Here is a 23781-nt window from a genome sequence, read left to right on the forward strand (position 1 = left end):
TAACAATAACGCAGTCATGAGAGATTAAAAATGCTATCCAGCCAGAAGCTTGAATTATCAAAATTGACGTTGCCCTCTCCTTCGATGAACTCATGTCTGCACAGAGGCATCCACCTCATGGAGTTTCTTTTCTATTGCTCTCTCTCTCCCTTTCTCCTTCACTCCTCCAGTTTTATGCTTGGATGGTACTGTATATTACATACCTCCATCTTGTGATTGGTATTCCCGTTTCCCCCAACAAGGAAACATGCTGTGTCTGGTATTTCAAAGCCTGTGGGTTTATCGACTAGCACTCTTCCCATTAAAGCAGTGAGGGGGCTTCTGAAATGAGGAGTCAGTCTGCCTACAGTGCACTTCTTTGTAGTCAGGATGTGAGGGGGTAAGCTGGTTGAGTTTCTGGTCCCAAGGAATGCAATGTTCAGTTGTTGTCAAGCTAGAAATGAATTCAGCTAAGGCTGTATTAATTCATTTATTCATTAATGCATAGGCAATTTGTTCATACATTGAATTAAGTATTTCTCATAAAGGCTTTGTATAGCACATATAATGGCTTCATAAACATGACATAATGGCTTCAGAAATCATGCACAACTAAATGTCCTTTCATAAAGGGTGATGTAACAGCTTCTTATGCAAAGTTATACCAAATGTGACCTAACAGGAATTAAGGGGACTAACTTCACTTGGGTTGATTTTGATTGTTCCATGACATCAAGTGGCATCATGAGTTATGTCGCAGTTAGCCTAGCACCCTACATAAGCATGTTTTATGTCACCTTTTATTATGTATATTCATTAGCCAGGCGATATTGTTGATTATATCACATTTGGCACAACATATTACATAAGAAGGTATGCCATTTTTTATATAGCATTATACATGCTATATAAAGCCTTTATAAGAATCACTGTTTAGTGTGACCAGAAGTTCTCCCAGTAAGTGAACATATCTGTTAATTCATGAATTTACTGTGAAGAGTTAGTAACACTAACTTGCTCTTCGTGCAGACTAGCTGCTAGATATTATTTCATCTGATGTTGTTCTGTAAATTCACCATGATTTGTTTGGCAGTCTGAGTGAATACTTGTGCATCAGCTCCCAAATTCTGTGAGGTTATATATATCATATGTGGTTGAAAAATACATCCAAGAATGGTAGGCTGTATGGATAAGAATCTGTGGGAAAAATAATTCTTATAGTAGTGGCTCATACAGGAACCCTTCCTCAAAATAGTATATATCCAGGACTTAATGTATTATTGAAGCTTTCCACATACTGTAGAAAAATCCAGCTTGCTATGTGTTGTAATCTAATCAATTGCAGCATACTGGGGAGAAATTTTTTTATGTAGTGCAATCCATGAGTATTTGGACAGTGACACAATTTTGTTGTTTTGGCTCTGTAGTCCAGCACATTGAATTTGAAATGCAACAATGAATATGAGGTTAAAGCTGACAGTCTGCACTTTAATGTGAAGGTCTGTACATCCATATGGGGTGATCCATGTAGGAATCGCAGCCCTTTTTTTTTTTACATATGCCTCCACATTTTAGGGGAGCGTAGTCTATGCATGACTGACCTGGATCGCGTGTGCTGCCGAGTCAGGTGATTTCAGAGGATATCCTTTGCATGGGACTGCGGCTTTTGTCACCAGCTAGGAATTCACAATTTGAATAGAACTGAACAAGAGCAGGAGGAGAAATCTGCTCATAGTTTCTTTAATAACATCAGAACTGAGGAAAAGAACAGTAACTCACAGATGTGGCCAACTGTAAAGAGGTTTAAGGTTTACTTATGAAATAGTAACATCTTGCAAGATCAACTGGAGATGAGCAAATTCAATGGAATTTTTTTTTTTTTTAAAGATATAGACGGCAAAGGCATTCGGCAACAGTCGTCTTGACACCTCTGCGGCACAAGATAATGACTTTTTATTGGCACCATAAATCAAAGAACACCTGTGGTCGCTTGGAAAACTTAATTCCAAGCCGTGTGCTCTGGGTTACAAGTATCCGGCAGCAGTGCACTGTGGAGAGAGCGACCTTTTCAGTGCAAGCCATCGTCTCACCCTGCAAACCCTGACCCCCGGCTTTCTGCCTGGAAGCAGAGTCTGCAGGCCAGCTAGCAATGTGGATAACTGCGACACGTTGAATCAGCTAGAACTGTTTGCAAACTCAGCTCTGAGCAGTGGAACATACCATTCACAGCAGGGGCTTCAACACAGGGGCTGCAACTCACTCCACACCCCCTTAACCCAGACGCTTTGGTATCATCTTTAAGGCAAACTCTTCCGACTATTATTCAGTTTCACATTAAACAGATCCAAGACTGCCTGGTTGCCACGTTGCCAGTGTCGGATTCACTACAACTTTGCGTGTTCCAGAATCGCTGTTCACGTTTGAGCAAGTCAGAAACTCTGCAAAGGTTTCACCATTAGTTTGCATGGAAACATTCAGCGTTATCAAAATCTAGAGAAGTTTTCATGTGGAGCAATTATAGAATTAAAAGTATTGTTACCAGTCATTTGCATGGTATAGATTGCCGAAATGTAGCCTACGCAGTGCGAGTTCATTGGTTGCCACCACTGTGCAAAAATGTCTTCAGATGGCAGCCCACTCAAAAATGAGCTTCAAGAAAAGTACAGGATGCTTAAAGGCACAGAAGCACAGACTATGAATCCTGAAGCAGGCAATGGCAACGCACACTTACTATGGTAGCTTCTATACCTCAACCAGGCCAAAACACAGCTGTCATTTACATGTAATATGTAAATATAGTTACCTACCAGCTTTGGTAAAATCCTGACAACCGCTCTAGTATACCAGTTGATGAAAGGAGAGGGGAATACAATGAATTGGTGTTAACATGCCTACTATAATCCAAAAGATGTATGTGGTAGTTTGCCTGCAGTGAAAGGCTATTTTGTTGTTAGACTGTTCTATTATCTGAAATGTCTTATTGATCTCTTTGCTTAGGGAAATCACATTCATGTACAATACGTTTGGCCTGATATTACCTTACATAATACAGTGTGATCATAGAAAAGGACAGAAACGTGTACAATTGCTTTCAAGGTTAGAATACACACTCTGAACTGGTTTGAATAGATGTTGGTAAATGGATAACATTGGCAAATGGATTACCCTGCCCCCAGCAGCATCCCCATCCACAATGAGTTCCCAGCAAAGGACCGGCTTCATAGTCACAGACGTGTATCTACCGGTAGCATATAACCTACCAATGAATTGCTGTGGATTTGTTTATGAGGAAAGAGAAATTATGGGAGAAACCAGTCTCCTGGTTTAAATCTATAAGGGATGACATCGGCACTTTTAAAGATGCCAGGATACAAAAACACGACAGGAAATCAGGCAACGAGACTAAAAAAACTTTGCATTGCATTCCCTTGGTACCTCACTCACAACATGGACATATTTAGGCTAATGCATGAATTCACTTAGGAGGGAATGGCACGCACTCATTTAAGGTATTAGATGCATACTTACTGTTGTTCTGTGTTTGTGCATTGCGGTTGCTAAACACTTGATGTATTTTTCTGAGCAACATTTTTGTGTGGTAGTCCCTAAAGTCTGCAAGATTACATATGACCCATCATACACTGTTGAAAAATGTGTCTAACAATGGTAACTCATATGGGAAACATTAAAAAGATTAACATACCATACAGGAAGAAACCTTAGTAGAGGGGAAGAGAGGATTTAATAGTGGTGGCCCATACACAAGAAACTTCGGGGGGGGGGGTAATCTTACTGAGCAAGAATCCTCACTCAATCCTACTGAACAACATAGTGTAAACTGTTACCAACATGTGTCATTTGTATACATTTTAATTGATTGTATTTCATTATTTTTTCCACACCATTCAAAGCCACCCTTTGGACTGTCCGAACCTTGTGAACACCATTTAAATCACCAACAGTTCAGTTATGTTACAAACCAACACAGATGTTTTAGGCCTGCCTTCATGTGGGAAATTTTCATAAACCGGCTTCCCCTGGCAATGTGTCCGAGATACCGGGGCGATAACCGTTCTCGTCGTCTTCAGCCAAATGAAGCGAGAGCTGCATCCTGAAGACTTCCTCGTTGGTATGTGGGATTCAGGTAAAGATGGAGGCGTAGGAAGCTATTGCTGTGATTGTGCTTTTAGGAGGGAGAGACAGGACTTAGGGCATCATAAGGCGGTGCACCCTGTGGAGGTTCTCCCGCGATAAGACCAGGCGGTGGACGTGCTCCTGCCCGGGGGCGCAGGGGATCAAGACCTTCCCCACCAGCACCGCCTCCTCTTTGTGCTCCTCTCTGGCCTGGGATGAGACAAGGAAAGAGGATCTCCGAATTGCCAGAGCTTTAAAAGTACCTCCAGTCTCAAGACAGACTCTACAGCAGGGCTGCCCAACCCTGTTCTTGGAGATCTATCATCCTGTACGTTTTCACTCCAACTGTAACAAAACACACCTTGACAACGCTTCAACTTCAACAGCTCAAATTAAAACCTACATGATGGTAGTTCTCCAGGAACAGGGTCGGGCAGCCCTGCTCTACAGCATTCAAGAGCCCAGCAGCATAGTCTACCTGCATTGTGAACAAATCCTAAATCCTATGTTAGGCCTCAGCGGTGTACCCAAATCATGGAATCACCTACAGTAGTCTATGTGAATAATAGAATCACCTACAGCAGTCTACCTGAATAATAGCATCACCTACAACGGACTACCTGAATCATGGAATCACCTACAATGGTCTACCTGAATCTTGGAATCACTTACAGCAGTCTACCTGAATCATGGAATCACTTACAGCAGTCTACCTGAATCAATCAATCAGCGACGGCAGTCTACCTGAATAATAGAATCATCTACAGCAGTCTACCTGAATCATGCAATCAGCTGCAGCAGTCTACCTGAATCATGGAATCGCCTACAGTGGTCTACCTGAATCATGGAATCTCATACAGCAGTCTACCTGAATCAATCAATCAGCGACGGCAGTCTACCTGAATAATAGAATCATCTACAGCAGTCTACCTGAATCATGCAATCAGCTGCAGCAGTCTACCTGAATCATGGAATCGCCTACAGTGGTCTACCTGAATCATGGAATCACATACAGATGTCTACCTGAATCATGCAATCAGCTACAGCAGTCTACCTGAATCGTGGAATGGCCTACAGTGGTCTACTTGAATCATGTAATGACCAGACAGTGCAGTCCAAATGTGTGATGGCATTACCTAATAGCATAATTCTACCTACATGATATGCTGCGGCCAAAATTGTGTTGAACCTCAAAATCAATTCCTGAGTAAAGACTACTTAAATCTAAAAACAGATTGGGGTCAGTGGGACCAGTGACCGTATGTTTTCTACAGCTGCACTTTGAAAATCATGTGCATAACCTAATCAGCCAAAGGCCATTTATATATGTTCACTTACATGTTTTGTTGGGTTGAGTTGACTGGATAGGATGATATATATTATCATTATTAGCACAAAGCTAAACCCAGTGGTTCTCAGTAAACAATTTCTTCTTACTCTGGTAGGATCACATTTTAACAGCCACAAAGAGTTGCACTTATTTTAACTGGTTGATCTGTTCCATTGTAGGCAATTTGTTTAAATATATACATGTTTTTTGGCAAGATTCATCATTGTAATAGTCAGGGGAGGGGGGGGGGTTTCGCTTGGTAAAATCCTTCGTACATTACATTGTCATGAAATGTTCGGTTGCCATTCCGTTTAAAATTAGTACCGCTAGTTCCGCGATAGGGGATGAATAACGTAATTGCGAAAAGAACATTATTTACCTTAGTTAAACAATGGATCGTGTGGCCCCCCCCCAGCGGTTGTGGCCCTAAACAACCGCATAGACCGTTTATGCCACGGGCCGGCCCTGGTAGTAGTATGTCCACTACTGGTAATAATAGTAATGCTAATAATAATAATATTACATACTTGTCCATGCCGAGTCACATATCTCTTACATAGTATACTGTACATTTCAGTCCAGGTTACAATTATTATTTTTTAAAGTACAGTACAATGGCTGTCTCTTACCTTGGAACTGTACTTGCAGCTTCCTGATCTAAAACCCCATGGATTCCAGTTTCTACACAGGCCAGTGGACTGTTCTCTCTAACAAAATCCCAAGGCTTGACTTGCGCATTTGACAAAAGGAAAACGGGAAGGCGAGTGACCTTGGCGCACACCTGTCCTGTGTCTTACCTTAATAAAAGAGGGGGAGGGGAACATGCCAAACTCCGAGGAGGTGCGTGCTCCAGGGCGCTGGGTCAGGACGTGCTCTGCCACTTTATCCTGGGGGGATGGGGATGGGGGGTGGGGGGAGACGGGGGTAACGATAATGAAAAAGGGAGGGGAAAAAAAGGAAAGGACAGAAAATTTAAGGGGGAATTGATTGGTGGGAGAGCAGAGGTAGAGGTTTAAATATACTGAAGGGGGATTTATAGGGCCAGAAATATAGAGAAAAGTGAGTGAGAAGAGCTCATTTATAGTTTTCAATTTGAGGCTCACACTCTCCTGCAGTCTCCCCATACACCCTCAGCTCAGCTGGAGCCACTACTCCCCCTCTCACAATAAACCCACTGCTCTATAAACATCTCCCTGGATCATATACATTACACACCACAGCCCCCGAAACCCTACACCAGGAGTGTCAAACTCCAGACCTGGAGGGCCGCAGTGTCTGCAGGGATGTGTGGTTTCCTTTCAATCAGCAGCCAATCAAGCCCTTGAGAACAAAGAGTTTGGACTCTGTAGCCAATCATTGACTTTTAATCACTTGTGATTTCAGTGATGGTACCGAAAACCAACAGACACTGCAGCCCTGCAGGACTGATGTTTGACACCCTGGCCATATACTGTGAGCCCACTGCACTGTGAGCCCACTCCCTCCACCCCCGCACGGAATACAAAGCAGAGGTGATAGAAAGCTGAGGCTGAGTGTCTTTCACACAAATGGAACATGGGAAAAAAGGTTTTTGAATAAATACCAGTTCCCGCTGTGCCGACATCCCCTTTTCCTGTGCTGCCCCTTTGTCAACACACCGTTGCGTGAGAGCTATATCGCCTGCGTTTGAACCGCACGCCCCACTGAAAACACCCTTTGGAGTGAGCCAAATTTCACAGCCTTTTGCTCTCTCTTTTTCCTGAAAAATTGCACTTAGGAAACCGCGGTCTCGGTGGGTGTAAAAGAAACATCGGCCTTTGTGGATGCGAAAGTAAAGGTTGCCATTTGTAATGCGCTGAAATAAATTCGCCGTGACATTCTAATGGAAACGTGGGCTGTTGAGAGCAGTCGGCAACATTTCCCCTGCCTTGGTGCACCCCTGTGTGTGCACGCTTCTTATCAATTGAGCTCCCGGTTAATTAAGTTCAATTGCATTGTTGATTGAACACTAATTATTTGGGTTGGAGAGTTTGTCTTTGTTCAGAGCCCTTAGGGACTTCCGTTCATTGGAAATGTGTTTGCGCTAATTAAAAAATAAACAAACCAAACAATCGAAAAAATAAATAAAAAGATTTTTGGTCCATTTGTCTAATTAATTTGCAGTTTCGCCCCCATCCAAAATAATTACACAATTACGTTCCACCCCAGTGTATGGTCCTAATTTGTTTATGTGCCATATGTTCACAGAGACTTAAAGATTGTATGCTTTTTATTTATTAGTGCCAAGCAAACAATTCTGTATTGAAAATCACAGTGTGCATTAGCCGTTGAGCGATCTGTGGAATATTCTAAAATAACCTTATGCCATCGGTAGACAGGAACCGAAGATAGTCTATTTAACCTTTGAGAATGTGACATCAGATAACATCGCCTCAATTGTGGGAAAGATGGTGAACAAAACCCCCCAACCTAACTTGACTTACGTGAAGCCCCCTCACTGATTTCTGTGAAAGAAATTCACTGATTTCGGACTTCTGCGACGCCAGAGCTGACCAAAAATGACGAATGGCAGGCCACTTCCTGCTCATCCTAGGACCTTGCCCTTGTCCATAAGAGAGACTGTCCAGTAAATAAGTCTAGGAGAAACGTAAACCAGAACGCCTTTGCTGGAGAGAAGCCCAGGAAAGGTGAACAGCAGACTGCCTCTGTATTCAGGTGAGTTTCTTGGACTTGGAATAACATCCAAAGCTCTTCAAAATTCGATATGCTTAATCCGTTAAATTAAGATTGTAATTGATTTTACCAGGTCTGTGAATTGTGCAATTCCTTGCGTACCGCCTTTTAATTATTATGGCAGCCGTCTGTGGCAGGGCTCACTTGAAAGTCTTTTTTTCCCCCTATCTCAAGGGACTTATTTAACCAAAATAAAGGTTAAATTAAAAATGGGGATTTTCTTCAGTGTCAGACTGATTTTAAAAACTACAAATCAAGGTTGGAAGTATGAGACAAGCATTGTGATCAAGCCTAATATTCTTCTGAAAACCCTGGGAAGTAAATAAATGTTTTGTCTTATACTAATAATTATAATGAATTCTACTGATTAAAACAAACCAAACTTAAAGGTATTGGGAGTTTCCTCCTAAATTATTGTTATCCAATTTATTAGTTCACCTCTGAGGTAGACCACTCAGAAGAGCCAAGTCAGATAATACCTAACATCACGACCAAGCCAGATTTCCACATCCAAATCAGCGTCAGAACATAGTATAGACAGCCATGAGCACAGTCAAATGCAATTCATTTACAGCTTAGAAGGAAGCTGGTTATGGCTGACAAATTGAACTTCATTTCCATTGAGGCGAACTGAGTCATTCTTTCATTCAAATACTGTGGTTTACTTGTAACAGCAGTGCAATTCATCATTGTTACTTGTTACATGTCACTCAGGGCCAGCTGATATGAACAAGGCAAAGAAAAGGGCTCAGTCAAATAGAGGGACTAAACCTGTTGCCAAGGCCAACGTCTTTAGTTAGCCAGCCACCACACAGTTGCTTTCAAAACGCTTACCTTGGTGGCAATCAAACACGTATTTGGCATTCACATGCCACGCCAGAGGGTAATAACCATCCAGCAGTGAAACAGTCACGTGGAAAGACTTTCATTTTTACAGTTTTAAAGCGTGTTGTTTTAAAAGAAAAATGTATTAAAAAGACTGTACCACTAATGGTTAGTCACTGAATTCCAATGAAAATGCTTTATAGTGCCACTGCTCTGGCCGGGGAGGGGGGAGCTACATGACTCAAAAGTCATGATTAAAGGCTGAGAAGGGAACTGATCTAAGATTGCTGAAGAGAAGCACATAAATAACTAAAAGAAGGAATAACTTGTCTCCAAACGCCTGTACCACCAGGCCCAAAGTGTGGAACTAAATCTAGTTCAGTTGATTTGGAGATACTAACATCCTTGCACTGGAATGTTAAGCCTTTGTGAGAGAGAGTTTGGAATCGTAGGGCTCAGATTTCTTTGTGGTAGTGTCATAGATGTGTGTGTGCATACATGCATGTCCTCTTGTACAGTGAGCTACATGCCAGACATGATTTCAGGAAAAAAAAAGAGCAAGAATTTAAATTTGCGATCTTTAGCTCACTATCACAACTAAGCCCTAACATTAATGAGGTTTGCCGCTTAAGATCATTTTTAAAGGAAACAGTCCTTTTGTAATATGTGTTAGCCTACAAAGGCATGGTATCTTAATAGGAATGTGAAATATCACTTTTTTGAGTATAGGCCACATGCCTGTATGTTTTTTAAGCACAAACAAATAAATAAAGGGTAGTCAGTTGGAATTTCATTGTTCAACAGTGAATGGGAAAATTCCAATGCCGAGCAGAACATTGGCATGTTGGCAATTTGATTGTGTAGGCATTCCATGAACCTTAAACTCCCCATTTTTGTGAACATGAAAATTGATTCTGCACTGCTGAGGAGCAAAAACTACTATGGCAATCTACAAATAAAGGAGGTCTGCCAAAAAAACGAATTCATATGGAATGAGGCTCTTGATTGGTGTGTCCTGCTAGGGGACTAGCTCTCAGTGCTGTGACAGACCCTAGTCTGGTTCGAGTCCTGACTGTGCCCGTGTTGACTGCAGCTAGCAGCCACACAGGGCAAAGTGTAATTAGCTGTAGCGTTTCCCAGGAAGATATGGCTTCCATCGCTGGGGTTGGCTCCACTGTGCAGGAGCACCTGATGAAAAGTGAGACACCTGCAGTCTACCTGCACGTGCTCAGATGAAATTATGACTGCGGAGCACAGTTTTATTGGCTGCGGATGGAAGAGAAATGGTGACAGGCAGAAGAACTGGTCTGTTTTCTCCCAGGTTTATGAAGGATGTTGCAGAGATGAAAACTGGAACAAAGGAAAAAGGGGAAAAAAGATGTGTAGAAACAGAAAGACGGTTACCTTTAGTCTGTCCAGCATGACGCTAAGGGAATGCAGGTAGGCAGTTTGCTTCAGGAGTTGCGTTTTAGGGCTCACTGTAAGACAGAAGAATGTAAAGTCACTAGTCGGACACACCAGGATAATGCTGTATATATAACATCCTGAACCAACTGATGAGAAGAGACATCCAAGAGATGGTGGGCATAGCAACAAGGTGGTGGGTGCGGCCATACGGTGGTGTGTGCAGCAGGTATGTCCTCAGCACCGACCTGGTGATCTCTGGGTGATGTCCACCACCTTCATCTTGGCACTCATCCCCAGCAGGGTTTTCAGCATTTGGTTGGTTTTGTGGTAGAGGGCGCTGGAGGGCACCTCCGACCTGGGGCCGCCCACGACAGGCAGCTTGGTCACGTGCAGCGGGGGCAGGGATGCCAACTGGGCATTCATCTTCTCAGCCTGGGAGGGTGGAAGGGGCACAGCACCACATATTTCATAACACTACTTACAGGCTTAGCAGAGCTTTATCCAGAGTGCACTACATTACCTGCCTGGCTACTGTCCATATGTACAGCCCATCTTCATATTTACTGAGGAAACTAGTTAAGCAAGACCCTCTATCAGTACCAGTAAATCGATTTACTTAAGGTTTGCACAATTGTTATACAACTGCCGATAATGCGCATCATTACTAGAGCTAATTTGCTTCGTTATGGGTTATCCCCCTTTATGTTTCTTTAAAAATATTTTGTTCATGATCAAAAGTGATGCCCCAGAAATGCAGCCTAGCTGCGCACTGAGAAAGTGGAAAGATTGATCTCTGAGAGTGTGACTGTTCTCTGATCTCACGGAAGACCGGTTTTTACTTCAGCTGAATGCTGGCTGCCGGCAATGCTAGCTGAGCATATCTGCCGATTGTCAAAAGCGGGGAAAAAGAAAGAAAGAAAGAAAAAAAAAAAAACAAACAAAAAAGCCAAGGCCGATCCTCCAGCTGTGATTTAATAGACCAAATGGAGCCCTTGATTGTAGATCTCTTCAGGGGCGAAACTTAAGGGCCCAGTAAACCTTGCCAATCCTGTGGCCGGGAACCTCCCGGAGCAAGGCAATTAGGTCATAATTATCCAGGGCTGTTCTGACAGACAGACACACTCCCCTGGTGACCTCACTCTGCGGAGGAATGTGAGGGTGGAGGTATCTGGAGTTCCTCTTTCGGTGGGAGTAATTGTGCCAAAGCCAGAACGCAGTGGCCGCGATGCTCAAAAAAGATCTTTCCTAACTAGCATATATTATTCTTGCTGGAGGCCCACGTTACTGTTCAAAGTCTTTAAACTTTTCATCCGCTATCGCTTACAATGTCTCCAAATTTACACTGGCCAGCTGTTTTTGTAATGGAGTCATGTACCGTCACAGCTACAGCCTGCCTGAAAAGAGTGGGATTGCGGCATAGCATGCACAACCTCCTCCGGCTATTCACTGCATCCAAGCCTCTTTGCCTCCCTTCGAAACTGATTTCCCTCCGACGTTCTGCCTCTTGGGGTTTTTATTCCTTTTTATTCCTTCTGGTTATTTTTGGACACCTCGACCCTTTCCGTGCTCCCACTAAATTAATCTCTTTCAACGTGTTCTCTGGCTGATTCCTGTAAAAGGAGGGGAAGTGTATACCGATACTTCTCTTTCTTGCTGCTAAATGACAAATTGGAACCCTGTGACATTATGCTAGCCGTATACTCTTTGTTTGCATAATTCAGGGGTGGGCAATTCCAGTCCTGGAGGGCCGGTCTGTATGCAGGTTTTTGTTTCCACCCATTACCCTGGCTGAATACACCAACACTGGTTCACTCGTAAATGAGATCACAGTAAAACGTTTGAAACAGACACACAGGACAGTCTTCAGCTGCCAGTCATGTGATTGTGAGGTAGAAATGTAGCTAAAATGTCAGGTGGCGCACGTAAACGTTAGAGCTAATTAAGAAAATGAGCCTAGGAGTTGGCATGAAAACTAGAAACAGACACGGCCCTCGTTGCCCACCTCTGGCATAAACGCATGCATGTGCTGGTATACATTTGTACGCTTACAGCTACATAGAAATTTGCGTATGCCTGTATGCATGCATATACACGCACGCGCACCTTTAGACGGTAGATCTCATTCTTCAGCTGTTTGAGGGCAAGACGCTGGGTACTGATCTGCTGCAACAGGAGAGGAGAGTCGATGACCTGTGGGGGCCCAGAGCCACCACCCGTGTTGGGCTCAGCATCGCCACCTGGAGGAGGTAACAGAAGAGAGAAATCCATACACACAGATAATTAGCTTGAGAAAGAACGTGGGACATTCTATGGCCCTGTTACTCAAAACACAAATGGCCCTAGGATCCAAGAACTGCTGGTTTTCCACCCTCCCTTTTACTGAGAGTCAGGTGTGCACACAGTCTGGCCAATCAGTAGCACTAATTGTTCAGTTAATTACTGGAGGGAAAAGAAAACCAAGGCCGGATTTAGATTTGAGGACCAGATTTGAGTATCCATGTTCTCTGGCATTAAGAGGCCGATTCAAATAGATAAACTAATTTGGACTTGTCTCAAAATATTCAAATTGGCCAATTGCGCTACGTGGCAGTGAAGTGTGGAGCCCGCTTACAAAAGCAGTATTTTGCTCAATTGGATAAATGCCCATAGATGTACAGAGGAAAACATGAAAAAGCAGGTGCAAAGCAGAATTAGAGCAATATCCACTATTCATTAGCATCCAAAAAACAACCCATTACGTTCTGTAAAAAGTGGTGAAATGTAGAAATCTGATACCGGAAACATTACATTACAGGCATTTAGCAGATTCTTGTATCCAGAGCGACTTACACAACTTTTTTAGCATAGCATTTTACATTGCATCCATTTATACAGCTGGATACATACTGAAGCAATTCAGGTTAAGTACCTCGCTCGGTACAACGGCAGTGTCCTATCCAGGAATCGAACCTATGACCTTTCGGTTACATGCCTAGTTCCTTACCCACTGCGCTAACACTGCTGCACAAAGGGGAAAAAGGGGTAGCTCGCTTTCACTAGAGTAAGAGACTAAGCCACTCTTCCCATCATACTCACAGATAATGCATCTCCCTGATATACTCATGCGCGGGCCTTTCTGACTCCTGAGAGGCAACTTGAAGAGAGAGTTCCGCATTGGAAGTCCACTTTCTCCACTCACCTGCCTCCATTCACTTTACCCTCGTTTCACATTCTGTACAAAAATCGCAAATGCACTGCACACCACTTGCACAGTATTAAAAGCGCACCTCATTCACTTCATACCATTGTGTGTTGTTTATTCCTACCCTTTCAATCCTTTCAGCCAATTCCACCAGTTTCTTTCATTTTACGTTCACCCCATTTTACCCCAAGACATCCCTGGGGTCGTAACAATGATCCTTCTCAAATCCGTCTTGCATCATTGTGATCTCAAGACCAAATTTTGACAACTGCAGACCCCTTAATGGTAAAACAATGACAGAAAGCCCCAGAGTTTAGTGAACCGTTTTGAAATCTACTACATTAATCCAAGAAGACTTGAACCCGGAAGTGGTAAGAGACCTTGTGTATGACATTCAGTACAGTTTAATTTAGTTCTGCATGTGTGAAATGAAAATAAGGCAGGGGTGTTTTATGGAACAAAATTAGAAGGGGTTCAATTTGAAAAAAAAAACTTGGGAGTAGTAGTTATTCAAAATCAATCAGGATCTATGATGAAATAAGCAGCCTTGAAGGAGATTTATGGGACTGACAAGTGGTGCATTCTGCCAAAGAAACTAGCTCACAGAGCAGTGATTTAGTAGTCCCATAATATGAAGGCTGATCTTAACTGTGCCAGAGCCTACCATGGCTATTAGCCCCGTGGCACTGCACCCAATGATCTGTACTGCTTGTAACCATCTCACTGTGCAAGATCGCCACCTCTGGTTGATCAGGAACCTGCAATCTGAACTAATTCTGACCCAATGGCTAAGCAGCTGCAATGTGAAGGCCCATGACTACCTGTCATCTCTCATACAGAAAGGCATCTTTTCACTGATGTAATGGGACATCACTTATGACTGCGTACTAGAGAAAAACTGGAGGAAAATAAAATATATATTGGTGTATAATTTGGAAAAATTAAAGGATTTTAATTCTAAGAATTAAATAGGATGCCACATATGCATGAAGAAAAATGTTTCATGTTTACATCACTTTGAGATTTTAATATATGCTCACTGGACAGCAGGGGCTTCAACCAGATAACACTGGCTCTACTGTGAAAGCAGACACCACATATGGATCCGCCAGGCTAGAGGGCTGGTTATACATTCAAGTTGGCCCAGAATGGGGAATGTCATACAATAGAATGGAAAGAAAGACACAGCAGATGTGAGATGCAACCGAGTTCACCAACAAACAGACTTAACAAAACAAAGCCAGCAGACAACTCATCTAAGAACGACCTTGAGAGATAACGGCTGGAGATTTTCCACGTCAATCGCAGAACCAGAATCTAGGAGCTGCAGCCTGATCATCTGGAGGCCTGTTTGACCAGGGTTGCCAACTCTCAGGCTTTTGGCACGAGACACACACTTTCAGGCTCTGAATCTCATTCTCATGCTAACCAAACACAGTTTATGCTAACCAAACACAGTTCATGCTGACCAAACACAGTTCTTGCAGGAAAAAAAAAAAGAAAGACTGCAAGCTGCTCCCTGAGAAAACATTATCTATCAGCTTGCAGGACAATTTTTTTTTTTTTTCCAGCAAGTCAAACTGAGATTGGCTCATGAACATTACGAGACTGCTGTTTGGCTACTTCACCATATTTCACAAATACAATTTCTGCTCATGATTAGCAGAGAGGCATGGTTACATGCCACTGGAATATGGAGGTTATCAAATCAAATACTAGCAACACTCTCTTCTTTTCATAGAGCCTAAGGACATTGATGGGAAAATCCACACGTTGAACAATATTTCCAGAATTGTTGATTGTATACCACGGTGTATTCATTTGGCTGTATTTGTACTGTAGATGGAAGTATTGCACAATTATAGTAACTTGTGTTAAACGGTGAAGGAGTTACACACTTCAAGAATTCTGTTGAGGACGTTCAGTGTGCAACCTGGAATATACATCCTAAAAATCCTGTATCTAATCAGCTTAAGACGCTATACAACCTGCATACAGGGGGGGTTTGCTTCTTAATGAGTGTGCTAGAGAGGAGACTGGAATTTTTGCATTCGTGTGTGGGGGCGGGGCAAAGGAGACGGAACGCACCTCCAGCTGCGGTCATGGAGACAGACGCAAAGCTGGTCGGTGGTGTTGCTCGCAGACCCTCAATGGTCAACTTGGTCTGGTTGCTGAGACGCTGCTTCAGTTCTTCCTTCTCGGACTCCAGCTGGTCAATGTCAGCCTGCAGGGCGTCCATGGTTTCCTCCAGCTCCCTGTGATTAAAACAGGATTACACACACACACACACACACACACCATTAAACATAAACACGGACAGAGGTATACAGTGACAAACAAACACTAGTAAATTTTGACTCAACAGACTGATGCAAATATTTTGCAGGAAAGCCAAACATAAACAGCCATAAACTCAGGCAAGAGGCTCAGTTTAAGGAAACCTTTCTTAATCACACTAGTTGTAAGAGTGGCAGTCATTTGTGTGAACAAGTTAGATGTGTAAGTTGCAGTTTTGACTGTTCTCGATTTGTTTGCGGGGTTGTGGTTTTGACATAGACCTTGTGAGCTAGAATTTAAGCAAATCACATGGCTGAAACATTATTTGGCATGTTTCCCATCATCCTTCTTGTCTTTTATCAGATTCATCTTCACACACCCCCCCCCCTTCCAACATACCCCCTCCTTGCCCTTCTACTCTTACTTCTCCTTTTTCTTGAGAAGGCTCTGCGACTCGTCTAGTTTGGTCTGGATCCTCTCCACCCGCTCGTCAGCGTCCTTGGACGCAGTGTCTAGTTTCTTCTCCAGCAGGCTGAGGCGAACATTCGCCTCTCCTAAAGCCATGACCTGTGTGAGATAAAGCATAAGGGTGTGCGTGTACATGCGCGTTTTTTTTAACAAGTGAAAATATTGTACAATGTAAGTATCATTCTTCTAACGGACTACAGACTTCATAGCTTCACTGCAAAATGGGCTGATAACACCACAACGGTTCTGCAAATGCTGCTGGAGCTGTAGCCTTGTAAGCTGGGCTTTTATTTATTTCAGTACCAATTTAGAATGAAACTTTCACCCGTGATTCACTGACAACAAAAAAAAACGGTATTCCAAGGGAATGCTCCCTACCCGTTTTCCTGTTTCCTTTGAGATGACAACATTTTAAGAAACCAAAACACAGGGCTACTTCAAAGACACAAATCCACAAGTATAAGTGTGCTTAAAAAATGGACATCATAAAGCATAGGCACATCCTTTTTCACACCAGATCCTTATTCCATAAAACAAAACTGAAATGAAAACTCATCGCCTTTTTTGCAATTTAATCGGACAGCAAACAGCTTGGTGTCCGAGAATGAGACTGCTGGAGTGGTGGGGCAGCTGCCATTCACTGTAACCTGGGGGTGACTAGGGGAAGAGCACCCCCAATCTCCACAAGTAAGAGCAGCTAACGCTAGCAGTCGAAATGGTATCCAGACTCCAGCCCTGGACTGCAAGGAGAGGCTGGAGATCAGGATACTGCCTGAGAGCCATGTCTCCAGCGCACACCTTCATCTTGAGGGACTTCTTCAGCTCTCTGATGTCCGTCTCCCGGTCCTCCAGCTTCAGCCCCAGGCCCGCCGCATCCGTGATCTCTGCCCGCACGGCCGCCGCCCTCAGCTCCACGGGAGGGGGGTTCTGTGTGGGGGCAGAGGGAGAGACACGACTCAGCCGGAGGCGACCCAGCACTGCTGACACGGTGCTGAGAATTACCCCCCTTCCCAAATCAGAATAATTATCATATTATAGTCAAACTAAATTTAAAAAACCCCAAGGCACTCTTGCCATATGGAGAGCGGAGGGGAGGCACAAGTTAAAAAGCTGATGGAAAAGTAAATTCATTTGAATTAATGCCTATTAAAAGTTGTGTAAGTCGCTCTGGATAAGAGCGTCTGCTGAAAATGCCTGTAATGTTATGTAATGTATTAGAAGCAAGAACAAGGTCCCCCCTTAAAGATTAGAACATTGGAAAAGGTTCTGCCTTTGTATCTACAAACCTGGGGAGATAAAGCAATTTGGATTTAAGTCTGAAACCTGAGTGTTCCCCTCTTTTCTATTCTGATTAGCAGTGGGTCTATAATCTATTAAAACCACATGGCAATGCTTCCAATGTTTTTTTAAAAATGCTTAAAGCCAAAAGCTGTCATTCCATTTTATGTCTATCAATAGATTTGCCATGTCTTTCTAATTTATAAATGGCACTCCTTTCTTTACGAAGCGTCAGTCATAAGGAATTTGTAAAGGTGTTTCTTCCTTGTTTTTTTATACATCTCTGTTTGTGTGTTTGTGACTGACCCAGGCCATCTTTTACTTGTGATTGCAGTTGCCAATTTACATATTCTTAGATTATGGCATTCTCAATGATGGTAAAGGTGTAGAGATGCTACTAAGCCATTTTCAGTAGTTTATTGAACATTTTTTGGTGGAGAACCATATTAAACAAATTATCATTCGATTGTCATATCTAGTCATTAGGTTTAGGTAATTTTAATCTGTTAGTGAGCTGTACATTTTGATAAAGGTTGCCCTGACAGGTTTCTCTGCTCTGCCTACCAACAAATTTGGCAATTTAATTCATAATTGAAATCTTTGATAATAATTCAATTAAATTGACTATTGACATATTTTACATGTTGGGTAAGTGAGTGGTTTTAACTGTTGGTGCACGTGTGTCCACGATTCAGAGTGCCTGACGTCAAATGAGGGTTTTGGCGGTTAAAACTGCTGGATTCAGAAAAGTAAACAGATTTTACTTAATCCTCACTCCCATTTTTTAGGGTTTTAAAATACATCTGGAGGGGTACTTTAAGGGAACTAAAAAAAATATAAAACATCAAAAGAAAGACAGAACGTGAACCGTCACTTTAGCAATAATGAGGAAATGCACAGCACTCTGCCGGTTGATTATAGACCAGTGGCCCTCTGACACACAAGCCTCACCGCGCTCATGGTTCTCTCTGCGTCGTACTCGCCCTCCTGCATTGCGGCGGCCATCTTGCTCATGGTGGCGGTGACCGTGCGGCAGGACTGCCGCAGACACTCCAGGGGGCTGACGTCTGCAGAACTGTAGACCTGGAGGGGGCGTGGAGGGATGTTAAAGGAGGAAGTCACAAACGCACAGGTAGGAAGGCATGACCTACCCTACAAAGGATTTTCTTACGTTTTATCCATTAAGATGGGCAATTCACTGCATTGCCATGTATCCTAAGACATCGCTCAAATATGGAAGGCACTTCAACCAACCCAGCCGACTACTGTATATTGGAAGGTGCTCTTTCTGCTGCTGCTGCCTCAAAGGCATGTTATTGAACCTTGTGAATTGATCTGGATTTGTACAACACTGGCGTGTATAGAAAAACTGATCATGGGAAGGCTGATCACACAGAGCATAAAAAAGTTTTATATTTCACAGATAGATTACTTTATCATGTCTTGGCAAAACAATGGAGCAAAGTAAAGACCAAACCAAGTGGACTGACTAGTCAACTGAATGGGTATGAAAACTAGTGGTAGCATAAGCAATCATGTCCATTTTTACGCTTTAATTCACCAATGTAGGTCTACACATCCTTGCCACTGTCCTGTGCACCACTATTCTGGCATAAAATGTGACCTGACCTATAAAACTGCCAAATCCTTGGTGTGTTTGATGTCATACACACATGTAGCATGCATGCCTAAAACAGACAAACCTTACACATTCACACACACAGAAAACTGCTCACACTCTCTCTTTCATTCAAACACACACACACACACACACCTGCTGAGCTGCTTTGAAGGCCAGGTCCTCCAGTTTCTGGGCGGAGAGACCCCCCTGCTCGGCGAGAGGCGCGACCATCTGAGAGCCAGCAGTCGCCACCTGCTTCAGCAGCTCCACCACCCTGCTCAGGTGCCTCCTGCTCTCCTCCAGAGACTCCGACACCTGCCACCGGCCATCGGCGCGTCAGTCACGCTGTTCTCAGCCCCGCCTCCCCACATAGCCACACCCACCACCACACCTACATACAACCTGGTCAACCCGATCCCCTCAGGACCCGTCATGCTCGAGTGAAACACTTATCTGTGTGCGTTTGTGATGAATACCAACTTTCAATATCTACCTGAAGCAACTGCTAGGTGGATGGGTTCAAGAGTATTATACACACATAATGTCAAAACTCTGGATATGAATATCACTTAAATGACATAAGAATAAAACAATACCTTTTATAACCTCTGACGCATGCGTGCACACATACCGGCGGGCCAAACTGCAGGGCTGCTGGGACGCCAGGTGTGTCAGTTCCAGGCAACCTGTGACGGATCTTCTTGCAAAACTGTCGGATGTCGGAGCAGGAAGTGCCCACCTCCTTAAGGAGGAGGGCGAGGTCCGTTTCTTCCTGTAGGAACGCCTCCACACGGCCCGCCTCCACCCTTATGCAGTCCACGGCACTCTGGGTAAACTATCAGGGAAAAGTGCCCCAGGTTGTGGGCCATATTAAAGTCAAATTAAACTGAACTCAGCCATCTAAGACCTATACTTGAAATATATCCTAGAAAAAGTTACATAATATCATATCATAATATACATAATAATAGTATTTGGCTGTAGTAAAATCCCACAGAAATTGAACAAATCGGAAGTGCTGAGAAGTTTCAGCTGATGTTCCTGTGAGGTTTCAGCTGTGTTAGAGAGTAGCTTGTACCCGTATGTGGTCTGCCAGTTGGAGAGCGCAGTCCTCTGGCTGCTCTGCCAGGTGGATGCTGTACAGGTGCTGTGGAGCAAGGCGACAAATCAGTCAATGAACGGCCCCACTGCGCAGCCCACAGCAAATCAGACCCAATGAGTCGATCCAGATCGGTTCAAAACTAGTCCTCTGAATTGGCGACATTTTTCTAGTTTTCCGTAGGATTGAAAATGCAATTCCCCATAGATTGGTTCTCTTGCAATGTCAATGTCACGGGGGAAAAGCTCATGCAGTCTGTGTAACTTCAATGACAATATTTAGAGTGCTTTAGCTTACATCAGACTGCAAATTTTCCTAAAATGATCCTTTTATTTATGTTAATATAGCCATTTCATCAAAAAAATGCTACAAAGCGGCATTCATTGTCATAACTGCAATTGCTGTCATACCATTTATATTCTCTCCCTTCAAGAAGAACACAACTGGCTCTATACAAATCTTTTATTTCACCAAAGCTTTTACTGTGCATCTTATTGATGATAAAATTATTCAGAAGTGGTACTCGCACTCTCCTCTGTTTGTAAACAGGAAACCCATCGTTGTGCGAAGAGATTGATAATTGATCTCGAGCCAATTTGCGCCATTTACTGCCCTCGAAGGCCACATTGCGTATGTGTGTGGACATGTTTATTCAAAGTGCCGCTCGTAAATCAGGCCAGCATTGCTGATAAACGTGTGAGGCCGGTCTCTCAGAACAGTGCCCCCCCTTTGCTGCGCTAATTGAACGGGAGCCAGCGACGGTCACACAGGGGGTGCTTTGTGTCGACGGCGAGGACACCTGGCTTCTGGAACGAGCAGCCGCCCCAGGACGGCGGGAGGGGGCAGTGCAAACAGCGACGAGCTAAACCTGGGATTCAGTTAAAATTAGCCTGTGGGCGAAACCGCGGCGGCGTTCGCATTTTCAATGACCTCGGTTGATCCAAAGACGCGTAAAGGATGCGCGACGGATCCCTGGAACCGAGTCCGCGTGGCCAAGCCCGTTTTGTTTGATCCCCGGGTGAGTCTAACGAGGCGAAATGATGCGCCATTTCCCCCCAGGGTGCTGCTGGGAGCCAGCGCGGGGACACCCGACGACCTCTGCCCCTGTAGCTCATCCCTAACAAGCACCGTTGCGAATTGATATGTCTGCGCTCTATTTACAATGCTGCATAAGAGCTGAAGAAGTCAGCCAACTGAGCTGAGTTTTGCACATCGACTTACTGCACTTACAGAGAGGACGGGCAGTACACAAGCAGCCACTCAACCAAATGGAAAAGGCTTTTCCAAGTATAAGAATGCTTATACTGAATAAAAATACCAAATGTTGTCAAATGTTGAGTGTTTGAAGGAATTCCAGCACTAACATTAAATAGCACCTCTTGTACTTTTCACTTCTCATGCTTTTAAATACCCGTAACTATGCTTCTTCACAGATAACTGGAGAACCCTAACCACATTCAATGGGCTTCTGTTCTTAGACAGAAAACCAAAGCGTTTTAATGCAAATGAAAGCATTCCTGCCATAGCTGACGAGTTCAGGCCCCTAACTAGAATGCATCCGTCGACAAAGAGCGCAATTTCCCATTAAATTCCTAAAGTGGAATTTTTCACGTCTAAACTGGATTGTGGCAAAGTTCACATTTCTGTAGAAATATTTCATGCTTCAAGGCTGCATTTTGGTGTCAAGGTAAAAATATGTTGAAAGAAGAGGGAACTAGCTTTCAGGCACAAATTTGAAAAACGCCTTTGCAGTGACACGTTGTGAACTCAGCTGACAAAATATTACAGTGCATATTACGAAATGGAGAACAGGCAGCCAGCAGGAGGGATTGGAGAAGTGTTGTTCCAGTGGCAACAGAAGGGGGGAAAAAAAAGACTAGGAAATGAACTGTAATATGGTTCATGCGTTCTGAGACTAACATACACGCTCATATGCCCCCTGACAGTTTCTTAGGGAGGCAAGAAAATGGGGCAGCATCTGGGCCCAAGCATATTTGCCGAATGGCGACTTTGCGTAAAGGACCATGGCGTGCAGCGGCGTCGTCGGGGAGAGTGGAGTGTGCCGTCGGCACCTTTAACCCATTGCTACGCCTCGTGAAAAGAAGCCTCCCTGAACGTCAGGTCCAGCCTCCCCCTGTTCATTAAACAGTGTCTTTTTGCTCTGAGCTGCGTGCGCTCCAGCGTTTCCTTATTTTTGGGCCTGTCCCCGTTAAGTCGTGCCGGCTAAGGAGTTCTCCTCTACCTCCCTGCCACATTTTTTGCGCCTCAGAGCTTCCGGTGGCGAGATGAGGCCGCCGCTAACCCCGCTGGCTGAGGGCTCCCTTCGACACCGTTTACATTACATTACATTACATTACAGGCATTTGGCAGACGCTCTTATCCAGAGCGACGTACAACAAAGTGTATAACCATAACCAGGAACAAGTATGGCGAAACCCCTAGAGAGAAGTACCGGTCCAAGTGCAGGGAACAACCGCATAGTTCAACTTGGACCCTGAAGGTTAAACTGATTAACACTAACACAACGAGAACGGCAACAACGCAATCTATGGAAAAAATACAAGCAGTAGTTAAGACAGTTAATGCACCTAAGTCACCTACAAAACAGCTGCCTAGTTACAACCCTAAGCTTACGGTCATTTACAGGGGGGTAGGGAGGGATGGGGAGAGGCGCAGCCTGAAGAGGCGAGTCTTCAGTCGTCGTTTGCTGGCACTTCGGAGCCCGCGACTGTTTAGTCTGAACAGGGCCAGGTGAATCTCGGCCATTTAATGCTCGCACGGCGGACATTGTGTCACAAGCGCCAGATGGCTCAGGCAGTCAAGGAAGTTCTCTTTGGTCCGAGGTACTAAAACGGCTACAAAAAGACATTATAATACACAAAGGTGCAGAACACGTACGGGAAGGAAAAAAAAATTCAGCTTTGGGTTGAAATGTATCGTCGGTGCCATGTCGACAATTAGCTCCTGCTTAGATGGAACCTGCCTCTGGTGGCCAGAGGGTATTTTATCTTTTTAGGGAAGCTTATGAGCAGTTTGGTGTAATTGTATGTGCAGGGCTATATACATGTACATTTAAATATGCATGTTTGTAAATACACAGTAGAACCTCAGAAGTACAGTATGAACACGCTAGAAATTGCAGTTGTTAGGAACAGTTATGTTCATAATTTTGAAAGTGATTTACACCAATTTTCAGAATTTGAATAATTAGAATTGAAAATGAACCGTAGCCTTTTTTTAAATAGGCTACTTTCATTTTATAGCAGTAAAACTATGAACTATCCAAGTGAAACCAACAAAAATCGGCATCTTATTAAAACAATCAAGACACTTCTCTCTGTTTGGCCTCATTTTCTAACCCTTTCCTTTTCTCCTGGCCATCCTTTATACCAACCGCTACATTTTGTATTCTTCAAATTTTATATTTGAAACGATACATTACATTAATTAGCAATAGCGCAATGAAATGG

The 23781-nt window shown here is 43.6% G+C and overlaps 1 protein-coding gene across 9 annotated transcripts in view; it reads right to left on the minus strand.

Annotated features, from left to right (window-relative positions):
* Positions 1-3833: 3833 nt before the first annotated feature.
* LOC135259642 (dynactin subunit 1-like) overlaps positions 3834-23781 on the minus strand; it is a 41657-nt gene continuing 21709 nt past the window's right edge. For all 9 annotated transcript variants that reach the window (XM_064344225.1, XM_064344224.1, XM_064344222.1 and 6 more), the window contains 12 exons: positions 20291-20359; positions 19844-20047; positions 19366-19527; positions 18543-18674; positions 17112-17240; positions 16270-16412; positions 15657-15823; positions 12491-12624; positions 10633-10819; positions 10385-10458; positions 6241-6330; positions 3834-4323 (listed from right to left, as the gene is read on the minus strand). In XM_064344225.1, the coding sequence (XP_064200295.1) occupies positions 4186-4323; positions 6241-6330; positions 10385-10458; positions 10633-10819; positions 12491-12624; positions 15657-15823; positions 16270-16412; positions 17112-17240; positions 18543-18674; positions 19366-19527; positions 19844-20047; positions 20291-20359 (1629 nt within the window). In that variant the 3' untranslated portion in view covers positions 3834-4185. The remainder of the gene's footprint in view (positions 4324-6240; positions 6331-10384; positions 10459-10632; positions 10820-12490; positions 12625-15656; positions 15824-16269; positions 16413-17111; positions 17241-18542; positions 18675-19365; positions 19528-19843; positions 20048-20290; positions 20360-23781) is intronic.

This window comes from Anguilla rostrata, chromosome 7 (genome assembly GCF_018555375.3).
Source record: "Anguilla rostrata isolate EN2019 chromosome 7, ASM1855537v3, whole genome shotgun sequence".
In the NCBI taxonomy this organism is placed as follows: domain Eukaryota; kingdom Metazoa; phylum Chordata; class Actinopteri; order Anguilliformes; family Anguillidae; genus Anguilla; species Anguilla rostrata.